This window comes from Tarenaya hassleriana, unplaced genomic scaffold (genome assembly GCF_000463585.1).
Source record: "Tarenaya hassleriana unplaced genomic scaffold, ASM46358v1 Cleome28, whole genome shotgun sequence".
NCBI classification, from domain to species: Eukaryota; Viridiplantae; Streptophyta; class Magnoliopsida; order Brassicales; family Cleomaceae; genus Tarenaya; species Tarenaya hassleriana.
Genome location: NW_010966021.1, coordinates 1,892,205 through 1,918,640, shown reverse-complemented (window position 1 = coordinate 1,918,640; position 26,436 = coordinate 1,892,205). Strand labels below are relative to the sequence as shown.

General features: G+C 34.9%; 5 protein-coding genes across 7 annotated transcripts in view; 2 read left to right on the top strand and 3 right to left on the bottom strand.

The window, feature by feature from the left end:
• Nucleotides 1–409, top strand: part of LOC104818023 (delta-9 desaturase-like 2 protein) — a 4,483-nt gene extending 4,074 nt beyond the window's left edge. Inside the window, exon 5 of the mRNA XM_010547460.2 lies at nt 81–409. Coding sequence (XP_010545762.1) covers nt 81–282 — 202 coding nt within the window. The 3' untranslated portion in view covers nt 283–409. The remainder of the gene's footprint in view (nt 1–80) is intronic.
• Nucleotides 410–3,305: 2,896 nt separating this feature from the next.
• Nucleotides 3,306–4,541, bottom strand: LOC104818135. Its single transcript, XM_010547590.1, has one exon. The coding sequence runs from the start codon at nt 4,539–4,541 to the stop codon at nt 3,306–3,308; it is 1,236 nt and encodes a 411-aa protein (XP_010545892.1).
• A 6,625-nt stretch (nt 4,542–11,166) lies between these two features.
• Nucleotides 11,167–14,569, top strand: LOC104818022 (delta-9 acyl-lipid desaturase 1-like). 2 transcript variants are annotated; one of them, XM_010547459.2, is made up of 5 exons: nt 11,167–11,754; nt 13,101–13,241; nt 13,523–13,660; nt 13,857–13,963; nt 14,077–14,569. In XM_010547459.2, the coding sequence occupies exons 1-5, from the start codon at nt 11,239–11,241 to the stop codon at nt 14,270–14,272; spliced, it is 1,098 nt and encodes a 365-aa protein (XP_010545761.1). In that variant the 5' UTR covers nt 11,167–11,238; the 3' UTR covers nt 14,273–14,569. The 2 variants fall into 2 exon arrangements, with proteins under 2 accessions (XP_010545761.1, XP_010545760.1); XM_010547458.2 differs by having other exon boundaries at nt 11,168–11,754; nt 13,523–13,663; nt 14,077–14,567.
• Nucleotides 14,570–15,034: 465 nt separating this feature from the next.
• Nucleotides 15,035–19,034, bottom strand: LOC104818017 (ATP synthase gamma chain, chloroplastic). The gene is made up of 2 exons (XM_010547453.2): nt 18,910–19,034; nt 15,035–16,355 (listed from the first exon to the last, which is right to left on the bottom strand). The coding sequence occupies exon 2, from the start codon at nt 16,353–16,355 to the stop codon at nt 15,219–15,221; it is 1,137 nt and encodes a 378-aa protein (XP_010545755.1). The 5' UTR covers nt 18,910–19,034; the 3' UTR covers nt 15,035–15,218.
• On the bottom strand, nt 16,928–25,778 carry LOC104818019 (topless-related protein 4). 2 transcript variants are annotated; one of them, XM_010547454.1, is made up of 26 exons: nt 25,671–25,778; nt 25,317–25,445; nt 24,907–25,086; nt 24,662–24,775; nt 24,278–24,436; nt 24,000–24,177; nt 23,775–23,898; nt 23,036–23,151; nt 22,745–22,913; nt 22,470–22,579; nt 21,722–21,791; nt 21,493–21,566; nt 21,141–21,236; nt 20,975–21,070; nt 20,537–20,664; nt 20,211–20,445; nt 19,971–20,132; nt 19,775–19,873; nt 19,395–19,538; nt 18,774–18,884; nt 18,506–18,685; nt 18,286–18,414; nt 18,103–18,198; nt 17,801–17,989; nt 17,505–17,671; nt 16,928–17,412 (listed from the first exon to the last, which is right to left on the bottom strand). In XM_010547454.1, exons 2-26 carry the CDS (start codon nt 25,394–25,396, stop codon nt 17,208–17,210), a joined length of 3,411 nt encoding a protein of 1,136 aa, XP_010545756.1. In that variant the 5' UTR covers nt 25,397–25,445; nt 25,671–25,778; the 3' UTR covers nt 16,928–17,207. The 2 variants fall into 2 exon arrangements, with proteins under 2 accessions (XP_010545756.1, XP_010545757.1); XM_010547455.2 differs by having other exon boundaries at nt 25,630–25,738.
• Nucleotides 25,779–26,436: the final 658 nt, after the last annotated feature.

Sequence of the window (26,436 nt, the reverse complement as noted above, 5' to 3'; positions counted from 1 at the left end):
ATATATATATAATATAAAGTATAGTATTACGTAAACTTTCCATATTAAACTATATCCACGTCTCCGGGATATTTATTTAGGTGGATCGCATTATTGACAATGGGAGAAGGGTGGCACAACAACCATCACGCGTTCGAATTCTCGGCGAGGCACGGCCTAGAGTGGTGGCAATTGGACGTCACTTGGTACGTCATCATGTTTCTCCGGGCTGTCGGTTTGGCCACCGACGTTAAGTTGCCTACGGAAGCTCAGAAGCAAAGGATGGCTTTGTCCGATGGATGATCGAATTTTGACATGAACTTAGTTTGATGTGGAACATGCACCGAACGCTATGACGTTTTTTTGTCAAGCAAATTTGTTCGAATCACATTCTTATACGCAATAATGAATTACTATACGATTCAAAACATTTTTTTTCATGATTATTTCATAACTAGATGTTAAATATGATGGAACTTAATTTTCGTTGTCCTGAATTTTAGATACACGGCCTAAACGTCCATCGCTTCCTCTAAATAATGATATTTGTTTTTTGTTAATTTCACTGACTTTTTATCATTTTAAAAAATGTGAAGATAAAGTTTATTTTAATCATTTTCGAATACGTTTCCAATTTGTAATGAAACGTTTAACCATACTGTTTTGAAAAAAATAACTATCATTTTAAATCTAGAATGAAAAAAAATAAAATAAAGTAATCTCAAATCTTAATTAAAGTGCTATGGTAACATTTATGAAAAATAAATAAGTTTAAGTTTGCAAAAAAAAAAATAGAGAGAGATGTAAAGTAAAAAATATGTATAGAAATTTGTAGGACATATCATATGCCAGATAATTCGAATAGGCAAAATATCCAAATTATCCTCCTTATACTAAAACTACTTCTACATATACCCTTCTCCAGTTGTGATCTTGTGACCAGAATTCATGTATGGTCACATGATGGTCACATTGGTCACAACTTTAAATTTTTGATGATTTTACCAAATGATTAGTGCGATATGTAAGGTGTGACCATGCTGATTTGATGCACCATAAATTTAACGTTATGACCAATGTGATCATCATGTGACCATACACAAATTCTGGTCACAAAGTCATAACTGGAGAAAGATATGTGCAACAATAGTTTTAGTGTAAGGAATATATTTTGGATAATGCCTCAATCGAATATCACTAATAATTTTTACTATTTCTCATATAAAACCAAAATAAAATAGTTGAGAAAAAAAAACCAAGTTAAAAATGTAGAACTAATCTTTGAGAGAGAAAATGGTGGGTAGATATTAAAGATTTTTGTTCCCCTTATCAAGGCAAGTAAATTAATGGGGGGATTTACAAAAATGACTTTAAATGTCATTTTTACTTCAAGGGTGATCTTGAAATTTTGATAATTCCAATTTTATCCTTGAATATAATAATTATTTTTTTATTATTATTTTATTCAGGAGACTTTAATTCGTTTTCGAAAAAACTTAGTATTTCTCTTATCCGGTTTAATGTTTCTTCTAAAAATGGGAGCCAATGTCCGTTATAATTATCTTTCGATGAACGTTTCCTGAAGTATCCAACTTTTATTTCTTTTATTGTAATTAATTTATTTAATTCTGTAATTATATTATTAATTTGTTCTTTTTCTATTATTCGTTGCATATCTCTTACACTATTTTCTATTTCAAAATATTGTATTGGTTTGTTTAATAATTCAATATTTTTCTTATATATTTTTTCCATTCTAATCGTTATGGTTTTCGATAATATCTCTTTTAATTTCTCTTACTGCGTTAAATATTGAACTGATCATTTTTATTCTTCTATTTTCTTCATTAAGTTCATTCGGTTCGATTGTTCCATAAGTTCGTTCTTTAAATATACTTTCTATAGTTTCAACTAATAATTGTTCAAGATGATCTAGACATGGTAAACTTTCAAGATTTAATAGGGATAATTTTTCGATAAAGTCTTCGTTGAAATTCATTTTGTAAGATTGTTGATTTGTGATATTGTTCTTCGTAATTTAGAGTAATCTTCCTGGTTTTCTTCTGATTGTTCAGTGTTGAATAATAGAGATGGTGATTCTTGTATACTTAATCTTGGGTTAAGTCGTAACAACGATTTTCGTCCTGGTTCTATTGCTGTTAGTGGTCTTTTTAAATAGATTACTGGTTTAAATAAGTCATCTATTTCTATAATATCTTTGTTTCTAAAGTTTAAACTGTGATGACTATTTGTTAATGCGTAGTTAATCTGATAGGTTATAGAAAAAGGGTGATTTCCTTTTTCCATGAAATCTGTTCTATCTAGTTTGTATTGGATAACTATTGAATTATCCAAATCTTTATCTTTTAATGATAATCCGAGTTGTATATTGATGTTAAATTTAATTTTCCCAGAAGAAAGATTTCCTTTTCCTTCGGCTATAATACTTTCTTTATAATTGGTTAATCTGTCATCTCTAATTTGAAAGGTAATCGGGGAATCGATACCTTCTTTGAATGTTGATTTTATAATTATTTGGATAGTACTACAGTGTATGTAGGCTATTTGTTTTCTTTGTTTTTCGGGACAATTTCTGAGCCGTTCTAAGATTTGTTCTTTGTTAATAATTGGTAGAATGAGTTCTCCTGTAGTTTGTTCAATCGGTACTGGTGTTTCTCCTACCATTATTCCGAACTTTATTATGTTTGTTCTCGATAATTGTTTCTTTATTTTTCCTAGTATAGTCTGTTCGAAGTTTTCATCTTTTTGAAGATCAAAACTTATTTTTCGTATTTTGTTTAGGTCTATAATTCCATCAAAGAAATATTCTTCATCTGATTGTATAAAATTATCGAATGCAGAAGTTGATGCCATACCTGATTCGCTTTTGTAGATAATCCCTGTCGGTTGGTGTTGGTGATGATCGTTTCCTTGTTGGTGATCCGGAGATCTGATCGGTTTTTTGATATTGTTCAGGGGTGGTGTTTAGTTCCAGAGTTCTGGAGTAATCGGTTTGTGATTCAAAAGAATTTATTCAAGGCCTCCAGAAGATATAGATCTTCAAGCCAATCTCTTGAGAGAGATCTTTCAGAGAGTTCTGAAACAAATTCGTTTATTTCACTCTCCCTTCTCCAAATGGAGAGGTCACATATTTATACAGCTTTGGAACCCTTATCAGCTAAGAATGGAATCTCATGTTGGGGCCCGACTCTTACACTCAACACTACATAATTGCACAATATAGATTACAGAGATAAGGTTTCTGATCACCTTATCTTTTATTGGGTCCGACATATTACATCAACTAGTCACATGGTTTCTTTATTTCACATGTCTTCAGACTTTTCTGATGGTGGTTGGCTGCTCCTTTTTATCTTGTCCTTTAGCTCTTTGCAGATAGTGCATTTGTGGTCGTCATACCTCATCAGGAAGCTACAGAGCTGTTCCTTGATAGATTCCTCTAGTCCTGCGAATTTTCCTTCTAAATGATAGAAGTCTAATTCGAAATCTGCTACGGCTTGCATTTCTTCCTTCGAGATAGTTTCCTTGTTGTAGGTGATCATTAGCACATTACTGCTAGCGTAATTGACTTTGATCTCTGAATCCGCAAGGATCCTTCTTGATGCCTTAAAAACTTCGAGTAATGAATGAGCTTCTAAATAATCTGGAATCTCATAATCTGATACATCATCTCTTGGAGGCAATTCTCCCTTTGCTACTCCGAGGTGTATTACTGCCTGTGACTGTATAATCTTATCATTTCCGAAGATCGGGATTGAACTCTTAATCTTCATGAAAATAGTTCTTTCCTTCGCGAATCGTTCGAAGTAATTTCTGATAATTGGTTTCATCTTTCGTGGAAATTCTTCGAATATTCTCATCGAGTCAGTATAGATACTGTTGACTAGTCCATATTGAAGGTAATCGAAGGCTAGTAATGGGTTGGCTTCTCCAATGAAGATAGCCTTTGGTCCGGTTCTGGTCATTTTTGGGTAAAAACCCATGGTAGTGTGTTTTTCCTTGTAGTCCACCAGAGACGCCCAGTAGGACTGATACTTCTCGAGGGTTACCTTTTTCAGGGCCTCTTTTTCCTGTGTGGTTGGTATTTGGGCTATTTTGGGTATTTTCATTGAGGGTAGTTGTGCCCTTGGTTCAACTGGTTGTTTTTGGGCCATGGTTTTGTATGATTCATTCAAGGCTTTTTGGGCTTCTTCTTTGGTTTGGAAGGCCTGGTGTGAGACTTTCTTTCCGTTGGTATGTTGCGAAAATATCGCATAATCTACGTATATTCCTCTGAATGGTCCACTAAAAATAGCGTACCATTTGTTCGGTTTTTCTTCCACCTTGATGTCGGTAGGAAGTGTTACCTTATCTGATTCTTTTTCTTGTTCTGATTTTTGATCTTCTACCGGCGTTCCACAAGTTGCTTTTATGATAATGTTCAAAGATTTGATCAGCTCCTCCCTCTCCTCAAAGAGTTTTGAGAGATTTTCTTGAATCATTTTAATCTGATTGTCTTTCTGACTGATCTGATTCTTAATTGTCTTGATTATTCCTTCCATTCTCTTGTTAGAGTGTCTGCAAAACAATTATTTGCGGACTTAATATATTTAATATATGGTTCAAATTGATGTAATTCTAATTGCCATCGAATTAATCGTCCTTTTTGAAATTCTGGTTGAATTTTATATCTCCAGAATCCTGTTACGTATTGTGAATCAGTTCTTAATTCGAACCGTGTTTGTAATAAATCAATTTTCCATTTCTTTAGAGTTCGAAGACAAGCAAGTGTTTCGAGCTCATGAATTGGATAATTCATCTCAGTTTTTGAAAATGTTCCTGAAATATATTTGCATAGTATTGTATTTTGTTTTTCGGTTTTTGGTACTTCATTATTATTGGTACGACCGTATTGGTCAAGATGGAGTAATTCTTTTCCATCTTTTATTGCTAACATGCATCCTGCCCAAACATCTTTGGATGCATCTGTTTCAATAATCAGAAAATCTTTGGTCGTTGGATTGTATAATTTTGGTAATATCTTTATATTTTCTTTTATATGTTTTACTAAATTTGTATCTTGATTAGTCCAAGACCATGGTATTTTGTCTGATATTAAATATTATGATATCATCAATGTATGCTAGGCAATACTCTTATAATCCACGGAGATTTCTATCCATGAATTGTTGATATATTGTTGGTGCTTGTTTTAATCCGAATGGAAGAACATTCCATTCATAATGTTTTTGTGGGGGGCATGAGAATGCCGTTAATGGCTTTGTTTCTTCTGATAATCGAAGCTGCCAATATCCTGATTTAGCATCAAGACTGCTAAACCAGTTTTTTCCTTTTATTCTTTCGAGAATATAATCTTTTCTTGGTAATTTATAACTATTCCCAATAGTTGCTTCATTTAATTTTTTATAGTTTATTACCATTCTTCTTTTTCCTCGTTTTATCTCATTATTATTTTCTACGTAGAAAGCTGGAGCCGAATGTGGACTCGTGCTTTCTCGTATAATACCTTTATCTAGTAGTTCTTTACATTCTTTGGTGAATTCTTCCACATCTCTGTGGGTATATTGCATTTTATTTGGTACATTAATTTCATCTTCGGGGTTTTTTAGTTTTATTACTATTAATTCTTCATTTGTATTTTTTATATCTAATGGGTTATCACTACATATTTCATCAAGTTTTTGTTCAATATGAGTCATACTTATAAATGTTAGTCTGTTTTTTAAATCTTCTATAATAGATTTTATTATTTCATTTTTTGTTATTATTTTTGTTGTAACTAATTCTGATTTTTGATTTTCTATTTTAGGTGCTTTTAGGCTGATCGTTTTTATGCTCTGTATAAATGGTTGATATAATTTTAGGAAATTATTTCCTATAATTATATCTAATCCGGAATCATGTTGATATATTGTTTTTGCTGGAAATATTTTAGTCTCAATAATTATTGATACGTGTTGAGCCACATACCAGATTTCATGAGTTGATTTATCGGCCACAACTATCCGTAGTGGTTTCTCTAATCGTACCCATTTTTTGGTGATATTTCTTTTAGCGAAACATAGAGTTGCTCCGGTGTCTATGTATGCTAATAACTTTTTCTTTTCAATAGTTATTTGTATAAATGTTGCATTAGGTTTCCTGATTTTAGTATTTTTCTATTCATTTTCTGAATCGGATGATTCAGTGGTATATGCATATATTTCGATGTCAGAGTCAAACTCTGAATCTGATTCGATTGGTTCAAAGCCCATATCGTATGCTATTCGTAGTATTTCTGTTTCTTTTTTCTTTCTTTTTTTAGGACATTCATTTGCATAATGTCCCTCCTCTTGGCATAGCCAACATTTACAATTCTTTTTCTTAGAAGGGCAGTATGTGTCATTCTTACCATAGTTTTTCTTTTTGTATTGTTTTCTATTCCTGAAATATTTTTGTGGTATATATTTTTGTTTCTTGTATTTTTTATATGGAATTTTTCTCCATTTCTTTTTCTTATGTTTTTGGCGAATAGGTTCGCAACCATATTTGCCTATTTTTCCTGGTATTGCACCACAACATAATTTATCGATTTTTGCCTCTTGTTTTCGTTTTTCTTGGTTGCATTGAAATAAGTGCCAATCTTTTAAGGTTGTTATTCTTCCTCCCAAAGTATTGGGGGTTTGTCCCTCGTTTACTTTATTTTGAAATATAGTTTTTACTTCTTCTGATATTGATAGCGGTAATTTATCAAAGAATAATTCTTCGGCTACTATTTTCTTATCTGTCGCTAGTTGATAGTAATGATCTCTAAATTTGCAAATGAATGCTTCAAGATAGCACATGTTACAAATTCTAAGATTTACTATTTCCCATAGTGCTACTTCTGATATTTGTGTTTCTCTTAATTGTGCGTTAGAAGTTCTTCCAAGGAATTTTTCTCCTATTACGTCAATTAGCCTAACAAATGTTTCCCATGCAGTTGATCTTAGAATTTTTTCTGCTTTTATTCCTGTTGATAATCCTATTAAGTAGTTGTATACTATTCCCGTTGTTTTATGTTCTAAGTAGCTTAACATTTCGTGAGGATGTAATTCTCTTAATTCCTTATTAGTTTGTATTAACAAACTTGTACGATTTTTCCAATCTTCTAGTGTTCTAGTTGGATTAATTTCGCAATCTAAATTTAATATTTCTGAGGATTTTATATTAAATGTATCATATTTTGGAATATATTCGAAAGAAACTTTTCTCCAATTGTTCCCTTTCGGAATATATTGATTTTGGTATAGTTCATATTCATGATTTTTATATCCTTGATATTCATCATGTGTTCGTTTTTTAGGTAATGTATTATTATTACTATTCTCCCCCCTTTCTAGTTCGGTTTTTACTAGGAATGAGTTATTATATGGATTTTCGTAGGGATTTTCATCGCTGCTATAGTCTAAGACAATTTTTTCAGTTTCATCAGGTTGCTCTTCTTCGGGTATATTAAGAGCCGCTAATAATGTTGATAATCTTTCTATCTGATCATCTAGTCCTTCCATTATATTTTTGGTGGTGATCTAATTCGAAAAATTAGATTTATCGATAATAATTAATTCTTTTGTTTCTTTTTTAAAATAACTTTGTAAGTCTTTTATAGTGATATATTTATTTTGATTAAGTCGTTCGATTATTTCTTGTAATTGTTCTATTATTTCTAGAATTTTTGGTTTTTCATCTTCGTCTGGATTTATTATTTCTTTTCCTTCATTTTTTGTAATAATATTTTTTACTAATTCTTTAGCTTCGTTAAGTTCTTTTATTATTTGAATTTTTATGTTATTATAACTGTAATTATTTGTTGTCGTGAGTATTTCTTTTATATTTAGTAGTAATTCTTTTATTTCAACAATATTTTCTTTAATTAGTTTTTCTATAGTTTCCTTCATAGTTTTTGTCATCCTATTATTGTTTTAATATATTCTTTTAATTCTTCAGAGTTTTGTTTCATTTCTTTAATGCTTTTTTCTTGTAGATATATTATTTCTTCTAATTTTTTGTTTATATTTTTAGTTTCATCTTGTTTTTCATGGTTTTGTTCGAATATTTTTATTAATTTTTGTAGCTGATTTTCTAAATCTGATTTTATATTCTCAATATTTCTTTTTAATTCTTCGTGATTTTCTGGATTTTGATGTATGATTCCATAAGAAATCATTTCAACAATATTATTTAGGGTAAAACCTATTTTCTTTATTTTATTTCCGAGATTATGATTAGTATCATCATCAAAGATGGTACCAATATAATATCGGCTTTGATTATGAAGATTTTTAGGTATTGTTATCACATTTCCTTTATAAGGAAATCCATGATAACATTCGTCCTCATTGGTTAATATTAATGGTAATCCTTTCGAAAAATCAATTTTTTCGTTATCCATAATCGTTGTCTGGTTCTGATACCAAATGTAAATTGTCAAACTAACAGAAATTTAGTCAGACTAACAGAAATTTAGTCAGACTGGTTATACCGTTTGAATTGGTCATACCTCAAATTTTGGTCATACTAGTTGTTCTGGTATTTCCGTAATTTTATTAAAAATATTGGTTTTTTGGGAAACCCTAGAGATTCTAAGGTTATGGCTGTTGCTCTTGTCATTTTTAAAGTTATTTTTGTTATTTTACCAAATTAATGAAAAGTGAAACTAGACTTATGTGATCTAAACTTCTTAGCCCACATATTATTACTCCTTTTTCTTTGTTTGAGACAAATTTGTATTAATTTCAACTTGAATTTAAATTCGATTTAGATTTTATTCCCATACAGATTCAATTTTTATTAGACAACGTGTATTTTAAACACAATTTTTATTTTCATTTGTTATTTTCAATTTGGCTTAAAAACTTATATTTAAAATAATTTTTTTAAGATTAATTTGATTTTTAGACAACTAAATTTTTTTATAATCAATATAACCAAATTCGAGTATAACTTAACCGAAATCTGAAATGATCATCTCTATTTCTCGTCTAACATGGGGACGAAGATGTCTTTGCCTTTATAATGTAATATTTTTTCCCCATACTCTATATCTAACCTTTTTTATTTTGATTAAACATCTATTTCTATTTTTATTACCTCTAAATATGTAACTCAGACGTTACAGTGTCCGGTGTCAGATCCGAAAGATTGTAGATAGATTCTCCCATGTATAAAAAAAAATGTAACTCCGGACACCGTAGATCCGTTCTTTGCAACAAACAAAGGGGAAATAAAGAGCTATGGAAGATGTTTTCCCTTAACTCTAACATGCATGTCTTGCACATGGAAGAATATAAAGTATTCAGTATGTGAAAAAGTTATTTCATTATCCACAAATTATTTTAAAATACCAAAATAAACATATGAAAAAATTATATATTTATACATGCACTGAGATTTAAAGGAAATATGCATAATTATTTTTTAGTTCTAGGCTTTTCACATCATTTTAACATAAAATTAATAAAAAAAAAACTAAAACCGACTTTAAATTAACAGAAGTTAAATATTTGACGGAGTTTTATACGTTTAACATCCATAATTTTTTTAGGGTAAAACACCTAAAAAACCTCAAACTTGTAAAAATATATACAAATAAACCTTCAACTTGAAAAACTGTCATTCAATCTTCGAACTTGTAACTTGTCACTGAATAAAACCCGAACTTGCAAATTATTGTTCTAATAAATCTTTGACCGGTTTGACCACAATTTCAAATGATCAGAAATCCATATTTTGACGGATTGCTGATGTCATTTTTAAATTAAAATTGATAACGTATATAAGGTGATATCAGCAATCCGTTAATACGTGGATTTTCAATCTTCTGAAATTGTGGTCAAACCGGTCAAAGGTTTATTAGAGCAATAATTTGTAAGTTCGAGGTTTTATTCAGTGACAAGTTACAAGTTCAGAGATTGAATGATAGTTTTTCAAGTTGAAGGTTTATTTGTATATATTTTTGCAAGTTAGAGGTTTTTTTAGAGGTTTTAACTTTTTTTTTTTTAAATTAAATTGATATGAGAAGTATGAGACCTTTGGACAATATATAAACTACATGTATATAAAGCTTGAGCCCGATGTGACCAGTCGTATGCATTATTCGTCTCTATTTTTATTTTTCTTTTCAAATTGGTTTCGTATTATTACTCTTCTGAGTTGTGGCTGAGCCATGTCCACGTGTACATGTGGTTCCAGCAAAACCTGTTTTCTTAACCCTCAGCCATGAATGCGACTTTTCACGGAAGCAACCCCTATCCATGACCCATGCCATCTGTATGGTGAAAATTAAAAAAAAAACAAACAATTATGGATTTTGATTTTAAATCTTATATTCGAGGATTCGTGTCCGTGAATAACAGTTAAAAAAACCAAAACATGTATTTTTTTTATTATTCATAGTCTTACTTTCTCTCTCAAGACAATTGGTAGAAAAAATCTTACTTGATATAATATTTTTTTTTTGTTAAAGCACTTGATATAAGTTTTGTTACAAGCATATTACATCTTGGTCCAATGCCCAACATGTGCTCCATACGAAAAATTTGGGGTTTTGAATTCTAAGACACCGTTAAAATAGAGAAAAAATTGGAAAACAGTAAAACAGTGAAAATGTAAGAATAGTGCTAATAATTATTTAGAAAGGAAGTAAACATTATATAATTTATTTAGATTTAATTCAGATAATTATAAAATTTCATAATTGGCGGAAATGATATTTTAGGTATTCTGAAAAAAGTATAGCTTACAAAAATTGTTTTTTTATAAAATATTTTACGAATTTCATTTTTATTTTGATATACTTTGTCACTTACCATTAAAAAAATGGTTGTGTGAATTTTTTTTATAATTATACTTTAAAATTTTAGATAATATATTGTATATTATTATTTCTGTTGTTATTATTTAAAAATAAATTTCATAATAATTGATAACATTTTAAAATATATATTTATTCATACGTATACAAAAATGTTAAATAATTTATGAATTTATGTGGAGTAAAAAATGGTTGTGTGAATTTTTTTTGTAATTATAATATTTAGATATATAACTTTTTACGAGATTTTGTACTTCAAAACAGTAAAATTCTAATCATATATATGTATTGGTATCCTTTTTGTTTTCCTTTTTTTTTTTTTGACAAAACAGAGTGACACAATATAATCATGAATCAAAACGTGTCTCTCACTACACTCCGCCATCGAGCTTACTCTATCCGCAGCCATGGCTTCTCTCTCCATAACACTCCAAGCAAGGTCCCTCTCTTCTTCACCGCTTCTCCAATCTCGGCCACGACTAAACCCTAACCCTAACCCCCTGTTCCACTCTAAACCCTACTCAATCTCCGACCGGAACCCTTCATTGTCCAAGACCATACTCCCTCAAACGAAACGCATTTTCGCGATCTGTGGCGACGGAAGACGAGATCCATGGGAGGAGAATCAGCGGAGAATACCCTTTTCCGACGTAGCCGTGGACGGAAAGAAAAGGGCGTTTTGGAAAAGGAGATGGAACTACTGGGACGCGACTAGGGCATCGGAGATTGCGTGGGTTCATGTTCTCAGCCTTTTGGCGCCGTTTCACTTCAACTTGGCGGCTCTGCGTCTCGCTGTCGTAATCCATCTGATTGCTGGATTCGGTATTACGTTGTCGTATCATCGGAATCTTGCTCACAGAAGCTTTAATCTGCCGAAATGGCTCGAGTATTCCTTTGCTCTTTGTGGTACCCTTGCCGGTCAGGTTCGTTAATCTTTTTTATATTTAATGATCTTTTTAGGAACACTGAATATTTATAGGACAAAGCATTATTCAAAAATATCATTTTTTTTAATCTCATTCTCATGATTAAATTTTAACTTACAACAAATTCGTAGATCTATATTTCGAATTATCATTAGAGATTATTCGAAAATTTTTGTGTCATTGGGTACGTAATATTTTTTAAGAATCTAAATACGACAGATTTGTGGAAAGATTATCGCATTTACCAGTTAATATATTTGCAGTTAATTAGTGCTGTCTTTGTTTTCTTTTTCTTACAAAAAGAAAAGCCAACGATGCGATTGTTATTGTCGGGCTTTTACGAGCGATTATCATATTTAGTATATTGAAAGAGTAGCCTTTATTTAGAATTAATATTTGCCAGCAACTAAACATTAAAGGCTCAAGTCTAATAAATGCTGGTAGAGAAAATGACTTTTGAATCCAATATTATTGCCAAAAAATATATTAGGATGTGCATGTTTCCCCCTTTTTAATGCGTCTTTTAAGAATAATCTGATGTTTTTTTTTTTTATAATTTGAACATTCGCCGGATTTTGTCTCGATTATATATTCCAGAAAATTAAAAAATTGATGTGAATATCCTTTTTTTAAATAAGGATCCGAAATTGGATTGAAATGAATTTTGCTCATTGAATCAACTAGATAGAATAATCCATCCGTTTAAATGTGTATATCTATTTAGTTTTCCAAATTATTTTGTACATATAAATATGGTTTTCAACAGGGATGGGCATTCGGTTCAGGTATTTCGGTTATTAACCGAATCGGTCGATATATATCCGAACCGAACCGAATAAAATTAAATAACCGTTTGGTTAAGATTTTTTAAAACTCGAAATAACCGAAACCGAACCGAACCGAATAAAATTAATTAACCGTTTGGTTATGAATTTTAATAACCCGAAATAACCGAACCCGAAATAACCGTAACCGATTAACCCGTAATCGACCGTTCGCCCCCCAAGTTTTCAAGCCACGGGGAAAAATCACGGCCGTTCAGTCTCTGACAAATATACTGTGGGGTTTGTCTGCTCTGTGGTGTTTCGTTTTTATGCTATACATATAATGATATATATATATATATATAAACTTAAAAGACGACTTTATCTCTAAGACTTTTTGATACTTATTCTATTTTTTTCCTTGCAAAGAAAATGATAGAATGGGAGACCAATTGCAAGAGTCGAATTAAAATGTTTTGAAAGGAATATTTATTGGTTTCATTTTAAATATTATTATGAAAAATACACCACATGCAAATCTAAGTTAAAGTTATGAAATGTTTTTTTTCCCGTGCATAGGGAGATCCGATAGAATGGGTGAGCTATCATAGATACCACCATCAGTACTGTGATACAGCACGTGACCCTCATAGTCCCAAAGACGGGTTTTGGTTCAGCCACATCTTCTGGATCTTTGATACTGATTATATCGCCGAGAAGGTATACCGCTATACATATATATATATATATATGTAAAGCTCTTTTGTTCACGTTTTATGCCACATCAAATGTTATTGGGTATGCGAAGAACTTCGTTCTTGGGTTCACAGTCCATGCTACATGAATGTTATCGTGTATATGCTAAGGAAATCATTCTCGGGTTCACATTCTTCATGCCAAAACAATGGTATTGAGTGTGTATATATATATATGCTAAGAACTTTATTAATTATCGGATACGGAGTTGCGATGAAATCGTCGAGTTGACGAAATGCACGCAGTGTGGAGGCAGGAGTAACGTAGAGGACTTGGTGAAACAACCATTCTATAGGATCCTTCAAAGGACATGGATTTGGAGCAACGTTGCCCTCGCCCTTCTCCTTTACATGTGGGGCGGCCTGCCGTTCTTCATCTGGGGGGTTGTAAGAAATTCACTTTCTTAAATTCGGTTTTCCTCCCTCGTGATTTAGACATATCTAAGGTTCGAACTCTACGCCCATGTGGGTATTGGAGATTTTGTCAAAGTGACAGACGAAAACACTCTTTTGTCTTATGCCGGTTTTGGGTTTGAGTTTGCATTGAGATTTTCCTCTGCGTGCATACTTTTTCTCGCAGTGTGTGAGGAAAGTGTTTACATTCCACGGCACTTTCCTAGTGAATTCAGCTTCCCACGTTTGGGGGAATCAAGTGTGGAAAACCAACGATTTGTCGAGAAACAACTGGTGTGTATTTATTCTATGGTTCCGACCGATATGATATATACATATATATATATATATATATATAGGTTCGGAGTCCATGAAAATGTAACTCGTTCTTATCCCGAAACATTCAGGTGGGTGGCGGTGATAGCGTTGGGCGAAGGCTGGCACAACAACCATCACGCGTTTGAATTCTCGGCAAGGCAAGGACTCGAGTGGTGGCAGCTGGACGTTACTTGGTACATCATAAGATTTCTCCAAGTTATCGGGTTGGCCACTGACGTTAAGTTACCCACGGAAGCTCAAAAGCGAAGGATGGCTTTGGACTGATGATGATGACGACTTATCACACCAAGGACTAAGGTTGTGTAACATAAAATCCAACATGAATGTGGTTAAATTAAGTCGAAGCCTCTGGTCTTATGAGACCAAAAAGAGTCTAAATGGGTTAAATCCTCGTAACTTGTTACAATATAGTATCTAAACTACCAGATTTTGATCTGCTATATTGGTTATATTCGTATATATCTTATTCCTTTTATATAGGATAGTTGGTTTATTTGCTTCTGTATAAATGTATGTATCTTTCATGGGCTTGAATAAGAAACAGAGAGAGTTCCTTTTCTCTACTGTATTTCCAAACATACAGATCTCAGTTTATTGACATAACTGAAAAAAAAAATTAAGTTGAAGCTAAGTAAAATCATATATATATGGAATTGGAAGAAGTTTATATATATATATATATATATAGGGTATGATCTTAGAATGTGTTTTTTTTCCATAATATGAAAGTTCATCATAGTTGGTCGCAAATTCATGAAAACGAGTACTAAACCGGGCATTATTAAAAATATTTTCCATTTACTATTTTGATTTCAAGACCTACCCTTTTTCAACTGTGATACTGTAATCTGAAATATAATCTTGATCATATTGATCATAACATTAAATTTGATCATATTCATTCATTATATTCATACATCTCATTAATTATTTAATAAAAATATTAAAAATTTAATATTATTATTAATGTGACAAATTATATTTCGGATCTCATAGATGACAGAATCATAGTCGAAGAAAGATATGTTTTGAATTCAAAATAGCAAATGGTGGATATTTTTTATATAATGCCAACCAAACGAGAGTGTGAGTCTTATTATACAAACGATATGAGCAAAGAGACTCATAATTAGAATTCCACTTTTTTTTTTGTATAACCTACAAAACGAGGCCATCAATATATCAATACATATATATATGTATATATAGATCAGACCAAGGCATTTGCTCCGGCGACGATTTCGAGGATCTCGCCGGTGATCTTGGCTTGACGCTGCCTGTTGTAGACGGTGGAAAGCGTCTTCTTGAGCTCCACGGCATTGTCGGAGGCACTGCTCATGGCGCTCATTCTGGCAGCAAGCTCACTTGCCAAAGATTCCTGCAAAGCCCTCAAGATCTGGCTGTTGAGGTAGAGAGGCAGTAGAGCATCGAGGATCTGAACTGGGTCTTGCTCGAACTGCAAGATCGGTGAGAAATCCACAGTTGCTGTCCGAATGGTCTCTCTTTCCACCGTCAACTTCCCTTCCTTGGTCGTTAGCCGGAACAGCTCGTCCTCTGCAGCGTCCACGCAGTTTCCGTTGATGTCGCAGATCTCTCCCTTCGGCGAGAGTGGAAGCAAAGTGTGGATCACTGGGTCGGATTTCACCAAAGAGACGAACTTTGTGTAGAGAAGCTCGACTTTGTCCACTTCCTCGCTCACAAACAGGGAAAAGACATCGTCGGCTATGGCCTGTGCTTCTTTTGCTGTCGGGAGATTACCTGCTTCGAGGAACTTGTCGACTGGAATGTACGGTCTTCGGATGAAATATGCATTCCCCTTCTTCCCAACGCTGATGACCGTGTAGTCAAGGCCCAGACCCTTGAGCTCAGCGATTCTTGCTTCAGCTTTCTTGATGATTGCATTGTTGTATCCACCGCACAGGCCGCGATCCCCGGTGACGACAACCAAAGCAACTTTCTTGACGGGTCTGATTTTGGTGAGAGGGACATCGATGTCATCCGTCTGAAGCTGCTCGTTGATGTTGTAAAGAACCTCGACTAGGGTTTCGGAGAAGGGTCTTCCATTAACGACAGCTTCCTGAGCTCTCCTGACTTTCGCAGCGGCGACGAGCTTCATGGCTTCCGTGATCTTCTGGGTGTTCTTCACAGAATCGATACGGTCTCTGAGCTCCCGGAGACCGCATTGGATCGGCGTCACAGACGAGGATCTGGAAGAGACGTTGGAGTTGGAGCTGTAATTAGGGAGATGATGGTGAAGTGGGCTGAGAACTGAGCGGAAGGACAAGGCAGATGAATCGGGAAGGGAGGGTTTTGATGAAACCCACATTGTCAGATTAGAGCAAGACATGTCGCTTGTTCACTGATCTTGCTCGAAGCTTTTTTTTTCTTTCCAGAAGTTGCTTATCTCTTTCTTCTCTCTGGTGATAAGAGAGGAGGGAGGAAATCGAGTGGAGGAAAGAGAAGGAGACGGATGAGGTTTCGAGATAAGGTTCTGTTTTGTATTTTGTTAGGACAAAAGATCCTCACTTGCTGACTTGGCATGCTCTTATTGGGTGTTTCAAGATCTTCTCCTTTGCTGTCCACCTGCATTTATGTGGAGTTCATTCTCCCCATCTCACCAAAAACAAACCTGTATTTTTTTAGACGTCAGCTCCGATTAGCAAATTGGGGTTTAACGGTGGCAAGAACTTGATTTTCTGAGTCGGGCTCAAATGTAGGACTACGAAACTCGCACATGTCCGAAATTTAGGTACCTGATTGATTTAAATAGGGTGACTGATTCGGAATCTGGAAACTAGAGAAATTCAGATTCGACATCAGATAACCCAAAATCTGGTGGCTCTGTTTTCCATATACAATAGGGTGAGTAATCAAACATTGTGGTACAGAACCATGAAAACAAGAAAATTGGGCTGACTGTTAAGAATCCAAAAAATATCAGGAAAATAAAACATTTCATCATCTCATCTATCATATCAACATTTTTCTAATCTTGTCAATATATCTACAAAGTACAAACCCAAATGCTAAAGAAGCTGTTTTTGGATGGAAACTACTTTTTCTTAAAAGCTTTTTCAAGCACTACAAATGACACGTCTACTCAAATCATTCAAGTATACAAATTTCCTACAATAATTGCAGCTCCCCATAGCTAACATGATACGATGAATCAGAGAGAGAACTAGCACATAAAAAACGGTTACCTCGGCGTTTGATCGGACCCTGCCGCCGCCGCGGAGGAGCCACTGGGTCCTGCGCCATCTTTTGGTGGCGGAGACATGCCCCATTTTCCTTCCAAACCCACTGGCGGCTCGAGGACGTGGACCCCACCGTCTGTGAGCCCCACGGCGAATTGGTTTGGTTCAGACGGGTGGGCTGAAATGGCGGCTGGATACACTCTGGAACTGTTTACAACGACATTTGTTTAGGGACGAGTTGCGGAAATGGGGGTAATTACCGTTTGAATTGGTTTTGGTTCGGGACATGAATTTTGTACCTCGGGTTTGAAGGCAAATACGCATTGGGGCCAATACGACACTTCAGTTGCAATGTTGTTGCGGTCAAGATATTCACGCTTCCATCATCAAAAGCTGCATAGATCAACTGGCTATCACACGAGTACACAGCATCCGTGATCGAACCACTTGATTCCCGTGGAATCCACTGAATTTACACAAACAAAAAAAAAACGATCAAAGTTCAAACTATCAGCAGTCATGGGTTAACGGGGATCGAGTAAAATGGCGATGTTAATTCTTTAACATGACTCCATTATAAAATAGCGAAACCTACCTGCTTTACACATTCCAGCTTGGGAGTCTCGTATATGGCTAACTGACTGGCATGGACAACCAGAACGTGAGTCTGATCTTGATGAAACTGAACACGGGTATGAGCCAGGGGATTTGGCGTGTGCCCGCTTGGAATCTGTATCTGTTTGCTAGTTTGCTTTTCCCACCCATCCATGCTCCACACGCATAGCTTAAAGAGAAAAATCAATTATTTCACCATCAATTCATGAAAGAATATCATTTGGATGCTTATAGATGATGCAAATAATGGTGACTATTTCATCAAGGGCCATAACACCTCACCTGAGAATCAGCACCAGATGATACAAGAATGTTTAGAAGGTTTGAGAAGGCTAGACCAGTCACTTTCTTCTGATGACCCTTCAGTTTACTCTTGACCTGCATGCATGCATATCATACAAAAGCTGCTATTATTAACATATGCTCTTTCTATGGTACATAACAGGTTTAATAAAGCCATGATACCTCATCGACTCTAACATTGTAGATTTGAATTGATGAATCATCCATTCCTATTGCAATAATGTTATTGTCTTGGGGATGGAATGCAAGAGAAGTTGCCGCAGGAGGAGGAGCCATAAATGTGGTCATTGTCTACATGTAAAAGATATAAAAAGGAATGTAAATATAAATATGGCAAGCAAAACAGACCAAGTCAGTGTTAGTTCAGACATGGAGATTTGACCTTGAATGTCATCATGTTGAACAAGGAGATCTTTCCTCCCGAAGTCGACATGACATAAGAATCATTCTTAGAGAGTGCAAAGCATGGAACTACATCCTCTTTGTTTGCATCGCGTGTGTCATTTGTCATTAATAATCCACTCGATGGCTGCCATAGATGAGGTGGGACACTGCTGGTTGCCTAAATATAAAGCTCCATATGATAAGAGACAATTAGAATATTCAAAATCAGTGATAGGTGTGAAATCATAAAGCATATATAGTTTTACCTTTCCTGAGAGATTCCGCTCATTTTTTTGCCATTTCCATAATTTATGAACAGCATTTTCTGCTAGTGCCAATATGGCACCTCCAGAATTCGTATATATCAATTTAACAACCTGCATTGACAAAGAGGATAGACATGTCGCTTGTTCACTGATCTTGCTCGAAGCTTTTTTTTTCTTTCCAGAAGTTGCTTATCTCTTTCTTCTCTCTGGTGATAAGAGAGGAGGGAGGAAATCGAGTGGAGGAAAGAGAAGGAGACGGATGAGGTTTCGAGATAAGGTTCTGTTTTGTATTTTGTTAGGACAAAAGATCCTCACTTGCTGACTTGGCATGCTCTTATTGGGTGTTTCAAGATCTTCTCCTTTGCTGTCCACCTGCATTTATGTGGAGTTCATTCTCCCCATCTCAAAAGAGTGAAAGAGAGTGCAAATTATGTTTCTCCTGCTAAAAAGGAAGATAAATATAAGTACCCAAAAAATCTCAAGATAACATTCCGCTCCAAGATATTTGAACTAACAGCATGAATATATTTCCACTGAACCACAAAATGTAGATCATGGAAAAAATGTAATAAAAAAAACGAACGGTTGCAGCTCCAGTTTGTAGCAAGTGACCAAACTTACCCTTGCTGGTAGCAAACTGTCAGGAAGCCGCAAGGTACGAAGGTGGGCTTGTTCATTGATCTCGATCAGCTTCCAGATCTTTGATTTCTCTACTTCATCAGGGACTCTTGGTTTCACATCAGGCAGATTGCAGCTATCTCCGTTCTAAAATCCACAAGATTACAAGTGACTTCCAAAACTCATCAAAATTGCAAAATTGTGCCATAGGGGCATCAGTATATAGTCATGCAATTCTTGTAGGTTTAGATACTTCCATTAGGAAATCAAAATATGCAATTTATAATACAGAGTAGGCCAATGTGCTTAACAATCTGAACTCTGACTTGAACAGTAAATATCTAATTCAACAACAAATCCTAACATTTAATAGGCAGGATTACCAATGCAGTAACAGATGCCCCTGGTCCACTTCTTTCAGCAACTGGTAGATTCATCCCACTGGTTGAACCCGGTGCACCAAATGTGCCAATGATAGACCCCTAAGATTAAAATCATGCACTCAATGTTCTTCTGTAGTGGTAGTGGTACTCACTACTCAGATTTACCCAAATAAATAAAATAAGATAGCAAGTATACCTTTGCGGAACCATGAGCAACTCTAGAGGCTTCAAGGGCACGACCCTCAGTGGAGCGCAGAAGCCTAGCACCTTCGGCGTTTGCTAGTATTTTAATTCCATTTTCAGTGGTTGAGACAGCCAGCAGAGTTCCTTCTTTGTTGAACCTTAAACAAGGAGATGACTGATGATATTCAGTTAGCAACTGTTTAACTGAAAGGTTCATTAGAACAGCAATCATAGATCAAAAGTGGCCCATTACCGGTAATCCCCCTTCTGCATTTGTTGTAGTCAAGGGGTTGAGACTATCCATATCCCAAAATTTAACTTGGAATTCATCACCAGCTGCCAAAAACTTATTCTTAGTGGTATCGAACTGAACAACCCCCACAGATCGTTTCCCTAGTCCATGGTAGGTACGCTTGACGGCTCCCTCACTTTCATTCCATTCTACGAGAAACGACTCTCCCTCTTTACTAGTACCGCATGAGAATAATCTGAAGTAAACGGGAAGATAAAGGAGGCATGAGCAAAAAGGTGAGCGTGTACCAAAACAAACTAATTTGACATCAAAGAATCATTCCTTACCTTGTTCCATCAGCACAATAAGCCATCATTGTGCAAGATTGACCTGGTGCATCATAATCAACTCTAGAACCCATGTTGTCATATAGCCAAGCCTTTATTTTGCCATCAACAGCAGTTGAAAATATGAACTGACACAAACAAAAATGTAAATCCTTAATCTTAAGGACCAAATATTGAAACTCACACGGACAAGAGATGCTAAGCAGGAAACCTAAAACTTCCGAAATCACTATACAGTAGAGCAACACAAGATTCTCACAGAGAGAGAATAACCTCGGAAACTCAAGCTAAAAATGAAAAGAATTTGCTGCATGCATATGCACGTCTCTATTTGTACAAGTGCATGCATCTGAAATACATACAAAAAAAAAAGATGTCTTTGAAATTATCCTTTATGATAAATGTGTTGCATATGAAGTAGTCTATGCACAATACTACCTGAATATTCTCCTTCTGGTGCGGGCAAACAGAATAAACAGGTGCCTCATGACCTTCAAATGTGTACAATTTATTTCCAGTAACGGCATCCCAAACCTGAATACATAATATGTAATTAAGTGGACAAGCTTAGACCCCATTATGAGATATAGGCCAAAATGCAAACCTTGATTGTCTTGTCATCTCCACAAGTCAATGCACACAATTGCTTGTTTGGCTGGGAGAAAGCAATATCATTGACATTACCAGTATGGGCATCAATCTACAATAATAAATAACAAACCTCAGTCTGTCAGGAACTCATCAATTTCAGACCTGAGAACATTACTGATGTATTAAAACGAATAGAACAACATTTGTCACTTGTCAGAATCAAGAGACCAGAGGGCCAAACATCTCTAATTAAAAATTAGTCTTAGCTGAGAGAAAAATCTTTTGAGTTTCGGATTCTTGAAAACTAAAGGAAACAGATAAATGCCCAAGATGGCATCCAATGCAATAGCAAGAGAATCACTAACCTCTAAATGATTTCTCAAATCATCACTTCCGTGATACGAATAGATATGCACAATATGCTTGGAATATGCAACACCTGAAATAGGAACATACATTTTGAGTTTTTCACGGTGCACTCTCTTCCTATAATTTACAACATCATCATACAAAAGAAGGCATGCACACCCAGGAGGGCAACAAATTCTTCACCATGAACCTAAAATATGCTCATCATATCACAGAACAACTTACCCAGAAGGGCACCATCAGGACTCCAAACAACTCGGTTTACTGCTGCAGTATATTCGTTCGCAAGTGATGCCTAATGCATGAGAATGAAGGTCAGACAAGAAGTTGCAAAAAGGAAAATATATCTTCAGAATATTTATCGAGATAGACATGTCTAAGCATCCCGTAGAACATAACACTCATGCAGCAACTTCTCGTTTGCAGTTTTCGCATTTTCTGCTCTGTTTTTCTCCCGATCAACGATTCTCTGTGTATACGTACGAATAAAAATAGTGGGTTCATTGGAGTTATTCGGAATCAATATGCAAAATCGTATTTATAAATTCGAGGACTAAATATAAATCTGTATTGAGTGGGTAAAACAATAAAATTTCAGCTCAGAATATGTTTACCTCCATCTCAAGTTTTTCTTTCATCAAGCGGCTAAGCTCTTGTTTCAATTCTGACTGAGAGGAAAGAGTTGAAAAAAGCGAGACACAAATAAGGTTGCCTAATTTTCGTTTCTTATTCATCTTAACTTATGTTTCTTACTTCCGAGAACAGTATTCGGTAAATAAAGTATATAGCTTTAGTGAAAGAATCGAGGAGTTACTTCAGATGTTTAGCTATTACTCTTCAAAAGTTTCTCACTAGTAAGAGAAGCTTCTCTGTAGTTTCGTGGGGTGAAAAAAGATCTCGTGACTTTTTCCATTTGTTTCATCTTTTTTATCGCCAATATACATTAAGAACAAATCAAAGCCATGACCCATACCTGAAGTATCATAGTGCAAGCATTAAGATCCCAAACTTTAAAACTTCTGGAAATAAGCCTCTCCCTGCTACCCACCTCCCATATCGCAATATCACCAAGGTTTGTACCAACTAAAAACAAATTAAACAGGAAAAAATGAACAAAGAAACAGTCAGCAGATGATATAGAATGGGTGTCGGGATGAATGTATGCAGTTGGATCCAAGTTTTGCAAGTAATTCTGGTGTTGACAGAATAAAATAAAAGAAAGAAAAAGTTTGAATAGAGAATACAAACCAAGAAGTACAGTTTGATGTAGTGGATGAAAATCCATGCTCTTAACAGCAGAACCCTGACTCAAAACCCTGCTAACGTTCTTGGGCAAATCGTCGTTAGAATAAGGTGCATGTGTATGGCTCTGCCCTGGATATGCAACTGGCAAAACATTAACTGGAAGGTTATTAACCTGCAAAATGGTCAAACAACACTATTATTTCCAACAGATTAAAGAAGATTATTAGAGCTTAAAAGGACTGCCAACTTGCTTAATTATTGAATAACAAGAAGTTCAAATTTTTTTAATAATACCTCATCCGATATTCCAAAAGGTCTAGGCCTCTTCAATACGCTTTCAGAATCTGCTGTCTGATAGTCCAAGGCCAGGTTATTTGTTGGAGGAGTCCTAGGACGCTTTAGCATAGATGCTACAAGCGTAAAAATGGCAAATTCATATTATGATAAGAACATCACTGGAAACTATAAATGGTTATCTCCTGAAGGTAACAACGAAGCAAATCCAACGTTGGATGCTTGACTTTAGTGTTCTCCGCTCTCACCAGAGAACAATATGAGCCCAATCTATTTGCCTTTCTCTATTCAGTATCATAAATGTATTCCTGCCACTACAAATGCAGAGAACTTGCAAATGGACCTTAGTGTATACTTTCCATGTGCTTAATGAAGTCCAGTGAGCACAAGCAAAAAACAACAGTCACCAAACTGCTGGTCATCTAACCATCTTAATACAACATGAAATAGAATTGGATAACACTCATAAAGACACATGTGAACCACGAGGATAAATGGTACCATCCCTAAGAAAGAGTATTCACCATAGTTTAAAAAGATGAACACCTAAGTCCACCATAACCAGCACTCCACATGATCAGATAAAAGAAAAACCAAAGGTGGAACCAATAAAAAACAATAAAAAATTAATATGATTGGGAGAACTAAGTAACGTGGATTTCCCCTAATCTAAACTCCAACAAAATTGTGTTATGCACATAACTCATGCAGTACAGAACAGTAGTCCAGAATCCGTTACCTGCACTGTTCGGGGCACCTAAGCTAATAGGGCCAGCAGAAACACTTTGGTGTGAAACAGCAGATGGATTAGGCATCCATCCTGCAAGAGATGTCGTAAGAGTAGCTGGTGTTGGCTGAAATGGCTGAACCAAAAGATAAGGATATGGACTAAGAAGTTAAATCCCTGTGTTTAAACCTTTATCAAACACAAGTAACAAGTGACTTTAATCATCTATGGACTTACACCATGAGCACCAAGCGGAAGGAAGCCACCAACTTTTGGGACAGAATTCATCAATGGATTAGTTGCAGGAGAAGGAGCACGTGCACCATTTGGAGGCCCACAGGTATGGTCCACAAAGAGTGTTTTTATATCAGGATTAGGTCTTGGGTGCTTGCAAAGTTGATGTTGCCAATTCAAACTACAATTTAGCAAACATATAATCAGTTAGTAGATCCACCAAGAGAAAAAAGAAACAAGAAAATAGGAGGACAAAAGATAGTACAGTACTTCAAACTCACCTTTGATTAATTAAGGTCCTCAGTCTCGAGTTCTTTAAACTGGGAAATTGGAGTTTATCCCGGAAGAGAGGATTGGCTTCGATCAATTTCTTAAGTTCACCCAACATTATTGCCCTTGCCGACTTAGTATCTCCATACTTCGAGAGTTGCTCATTCTCCCTTGAAATGAAAAAAAAACCCGAAAAAAATACCTCATTAAATCATGAGAAATTGATTTCTTATATATGCCGCACAATGCAACATGTTATACCAAATTTTATACACCACCAAACCAAATAGTGTATAATCCATTTAACAGGAAGCATCAAGTTTTTCCATCAAATCTGATCTTTATTTGCATATTTCGGTTAAAAAAATATAGATCTAAGAAAATTCAGATGCTACCTGAAGTTCGATAAGGTTAAAAGCATCGTGATCTCCTTAAACAGCTCTTCGTTAAATGTTGAGAACACTTTTAGCTCCTTCACAAGTATCTCAACGGCCTTAGCATGATCTTTCCTGAAACAAAAAAAAAAATAGCAAAAGGAGAAACAAAAGGAAAAACATTCAAACCCGAAACATGGCAAAACAGTCCCCCTTCAAATCAATAATACATTTAAATATTGACAATGGAAATAGCAACTACTTACTTGTCAAGTGCTTCAAGGTACTTCTGCTTTCGAATCTCGAAAAATATTTTCATAGAGTATCTATTATCATCAACTTTGGTGAACCCAGCGAGGTACTTCTCTACCTCGTCCCATTCACCTGCTGTTACACAATCTTCGAAATACCTCATGTTGAAGAAAAATCCCGACTCTTTCTCCAGTCTACAACCATATAAGTCGCAGAAAAATACATAATTATCAAAACACGCGCACACACAAACAACACTTACCCAAAACTATATTCAACACAGCGGAGGAAAAATTATGTCTTTCTTTAATCTGAAAATTGAAACTTTAAGGAAACTGAACAACACAAATGCACTTCGCCCATATACTATAATCCCAGAAACCGAACATAAACAAGAAATTTTAAGGCAAAAACAAAAACTTACCTGTGCACAGTCTCTTTGAATTTCTCTTCGTCCAAAAACTGGAGTATCAAAAAAACCAGTTCCCGGCTGAGCGACGACATTTCCTACCTCCCACAACAACAGATCGGTACCAATTTCACTCATGAAACACTTCAAACCACAAAAAAAAAAAACATACAGAAGAAGAATTAGGGTTTAAACATTCGTCGAATAAACAAGACAAATGGACCCATTTTCCCAAAACGCAGATCTAGCAACGAAATCGAACAACAATCGATCGGGAATTCCCAAACAATCAAGCGAATCGAATCATGCGCTCGTACGAAACACGTACCCGAATATACGTACAGAGAAGGTGTATGCATACGGTTTTACCTGTTGAATTGACTTCGAGAGAGAGAGAACTCAGAGAGAGGAGAGAGAGAGAGAGACGTTGGGGGTATTTATAGAGAAACTCTCTGCAGTTGTCTCATTTTCGGAGCGTTTTGTTTTGTTTTCCTTTTTTTTTTTTAAATATTCTGTGGCCGTTGAGCGTCTAATGTTTAATAGAAGCGTGTAGATAGGAATTTACTCAAAAAGCGAGCTATGGGGATAATGTTTCAGTACGACGCTACACACCGAGGTTTATTGTGGACCTCTCTTTGCTTTTATTTTTATTTTTAAAATTTTCATTTATTGTTGGAGGCGAATCTAGTACCACTGACCGACTGACCACTTAAATGCTCTTCTCCCATATTTTTTTTTTTAAATTTGTTTTTTTTTTCTGGTCACGTTTTATTTCTCCTAGTACAGATCATATATTGCCAAACAAAATTTTTTTTATTTTATATTTTAACGTCCACATTTAAAAATAAATAACATCCGAACTTTGTGTTTGGAAAAAAATAACATCCGAATTTTATTCCAAATTTTACAGAGTTTGGATCATCATACGTTTGAAAAAAATTAGTTTTTTTATTATAAGGTGACTAGTATGACCAATAATCATTATATAAAATTTGAATAATACGATTAATATAACTAATATGATCAACATTTAATTTTAACGGTATTATTAGTGTGATATTAAGATAGATCACGGTGGTATCACTCGCACGGGAGATAAAAGGATATGATTTGAATTCTATGTAGTAAATTAATA

Bases quoted from the DNA above. Each gene is read 5' to 3' on its own strand.
- LOC104818135 (XM_010547590.1), bottom strand. From the start codon at position 4,541: ATGGAAGGAATAATCAAGACAATTAAGAATCAGATCAGTCAGAAAGAC.
- LOC104818022 (XM_010547458.2), top strand. From the start codon at position 11,239: ATGGCTTCTCTCTCCATAACACTCCAAGCAAGGTCCCTCTCTTCTTCA. The intron at 13,242-13,522 runs GTATACCGCTAT...AAATGCACGCAG, and splicing joins CTGATTATATCGCCGAGAAG to TGTGGAGGCAGGAGTAACGT. The intron at 13,964-14,076 runs GTGTGTATTTAT...CGAAACATTCAG, and splicing joins GATTTGTCGAGAAACAACTG to GTGGGTGGCGGTGATAGCGT.
- LOC104818017 (XM_010547453.2), bottom strand. From the start codon at position 16,355: ATGTCTTGCTCTAATCTGACAATGTGGGTTTCATCAAAACCCTCCCTT.
- LOC104818019 (XM_010547454.1), bottom strand. From the start codon at position 25,396: ATGTCGTCGCTCAGCCGGGAACTGGTTTTTTTGATACTCCAGTTTTTG. The intron at 24,178-24,277 runs GTGAGTTTGAAG...GCTAAATTGTAG, and splicing joins AGGACCTTAATTAATCAAAG to TTTGAATTGGCAACATCAAC. The intron at 23,899-23,999 runs GTAAGTCCATAG...CTTTTGGTTCAG, and splicing joins TTCCGCTTGGTGCTCATGGT to CCATTTCAGCCAACACCAGC.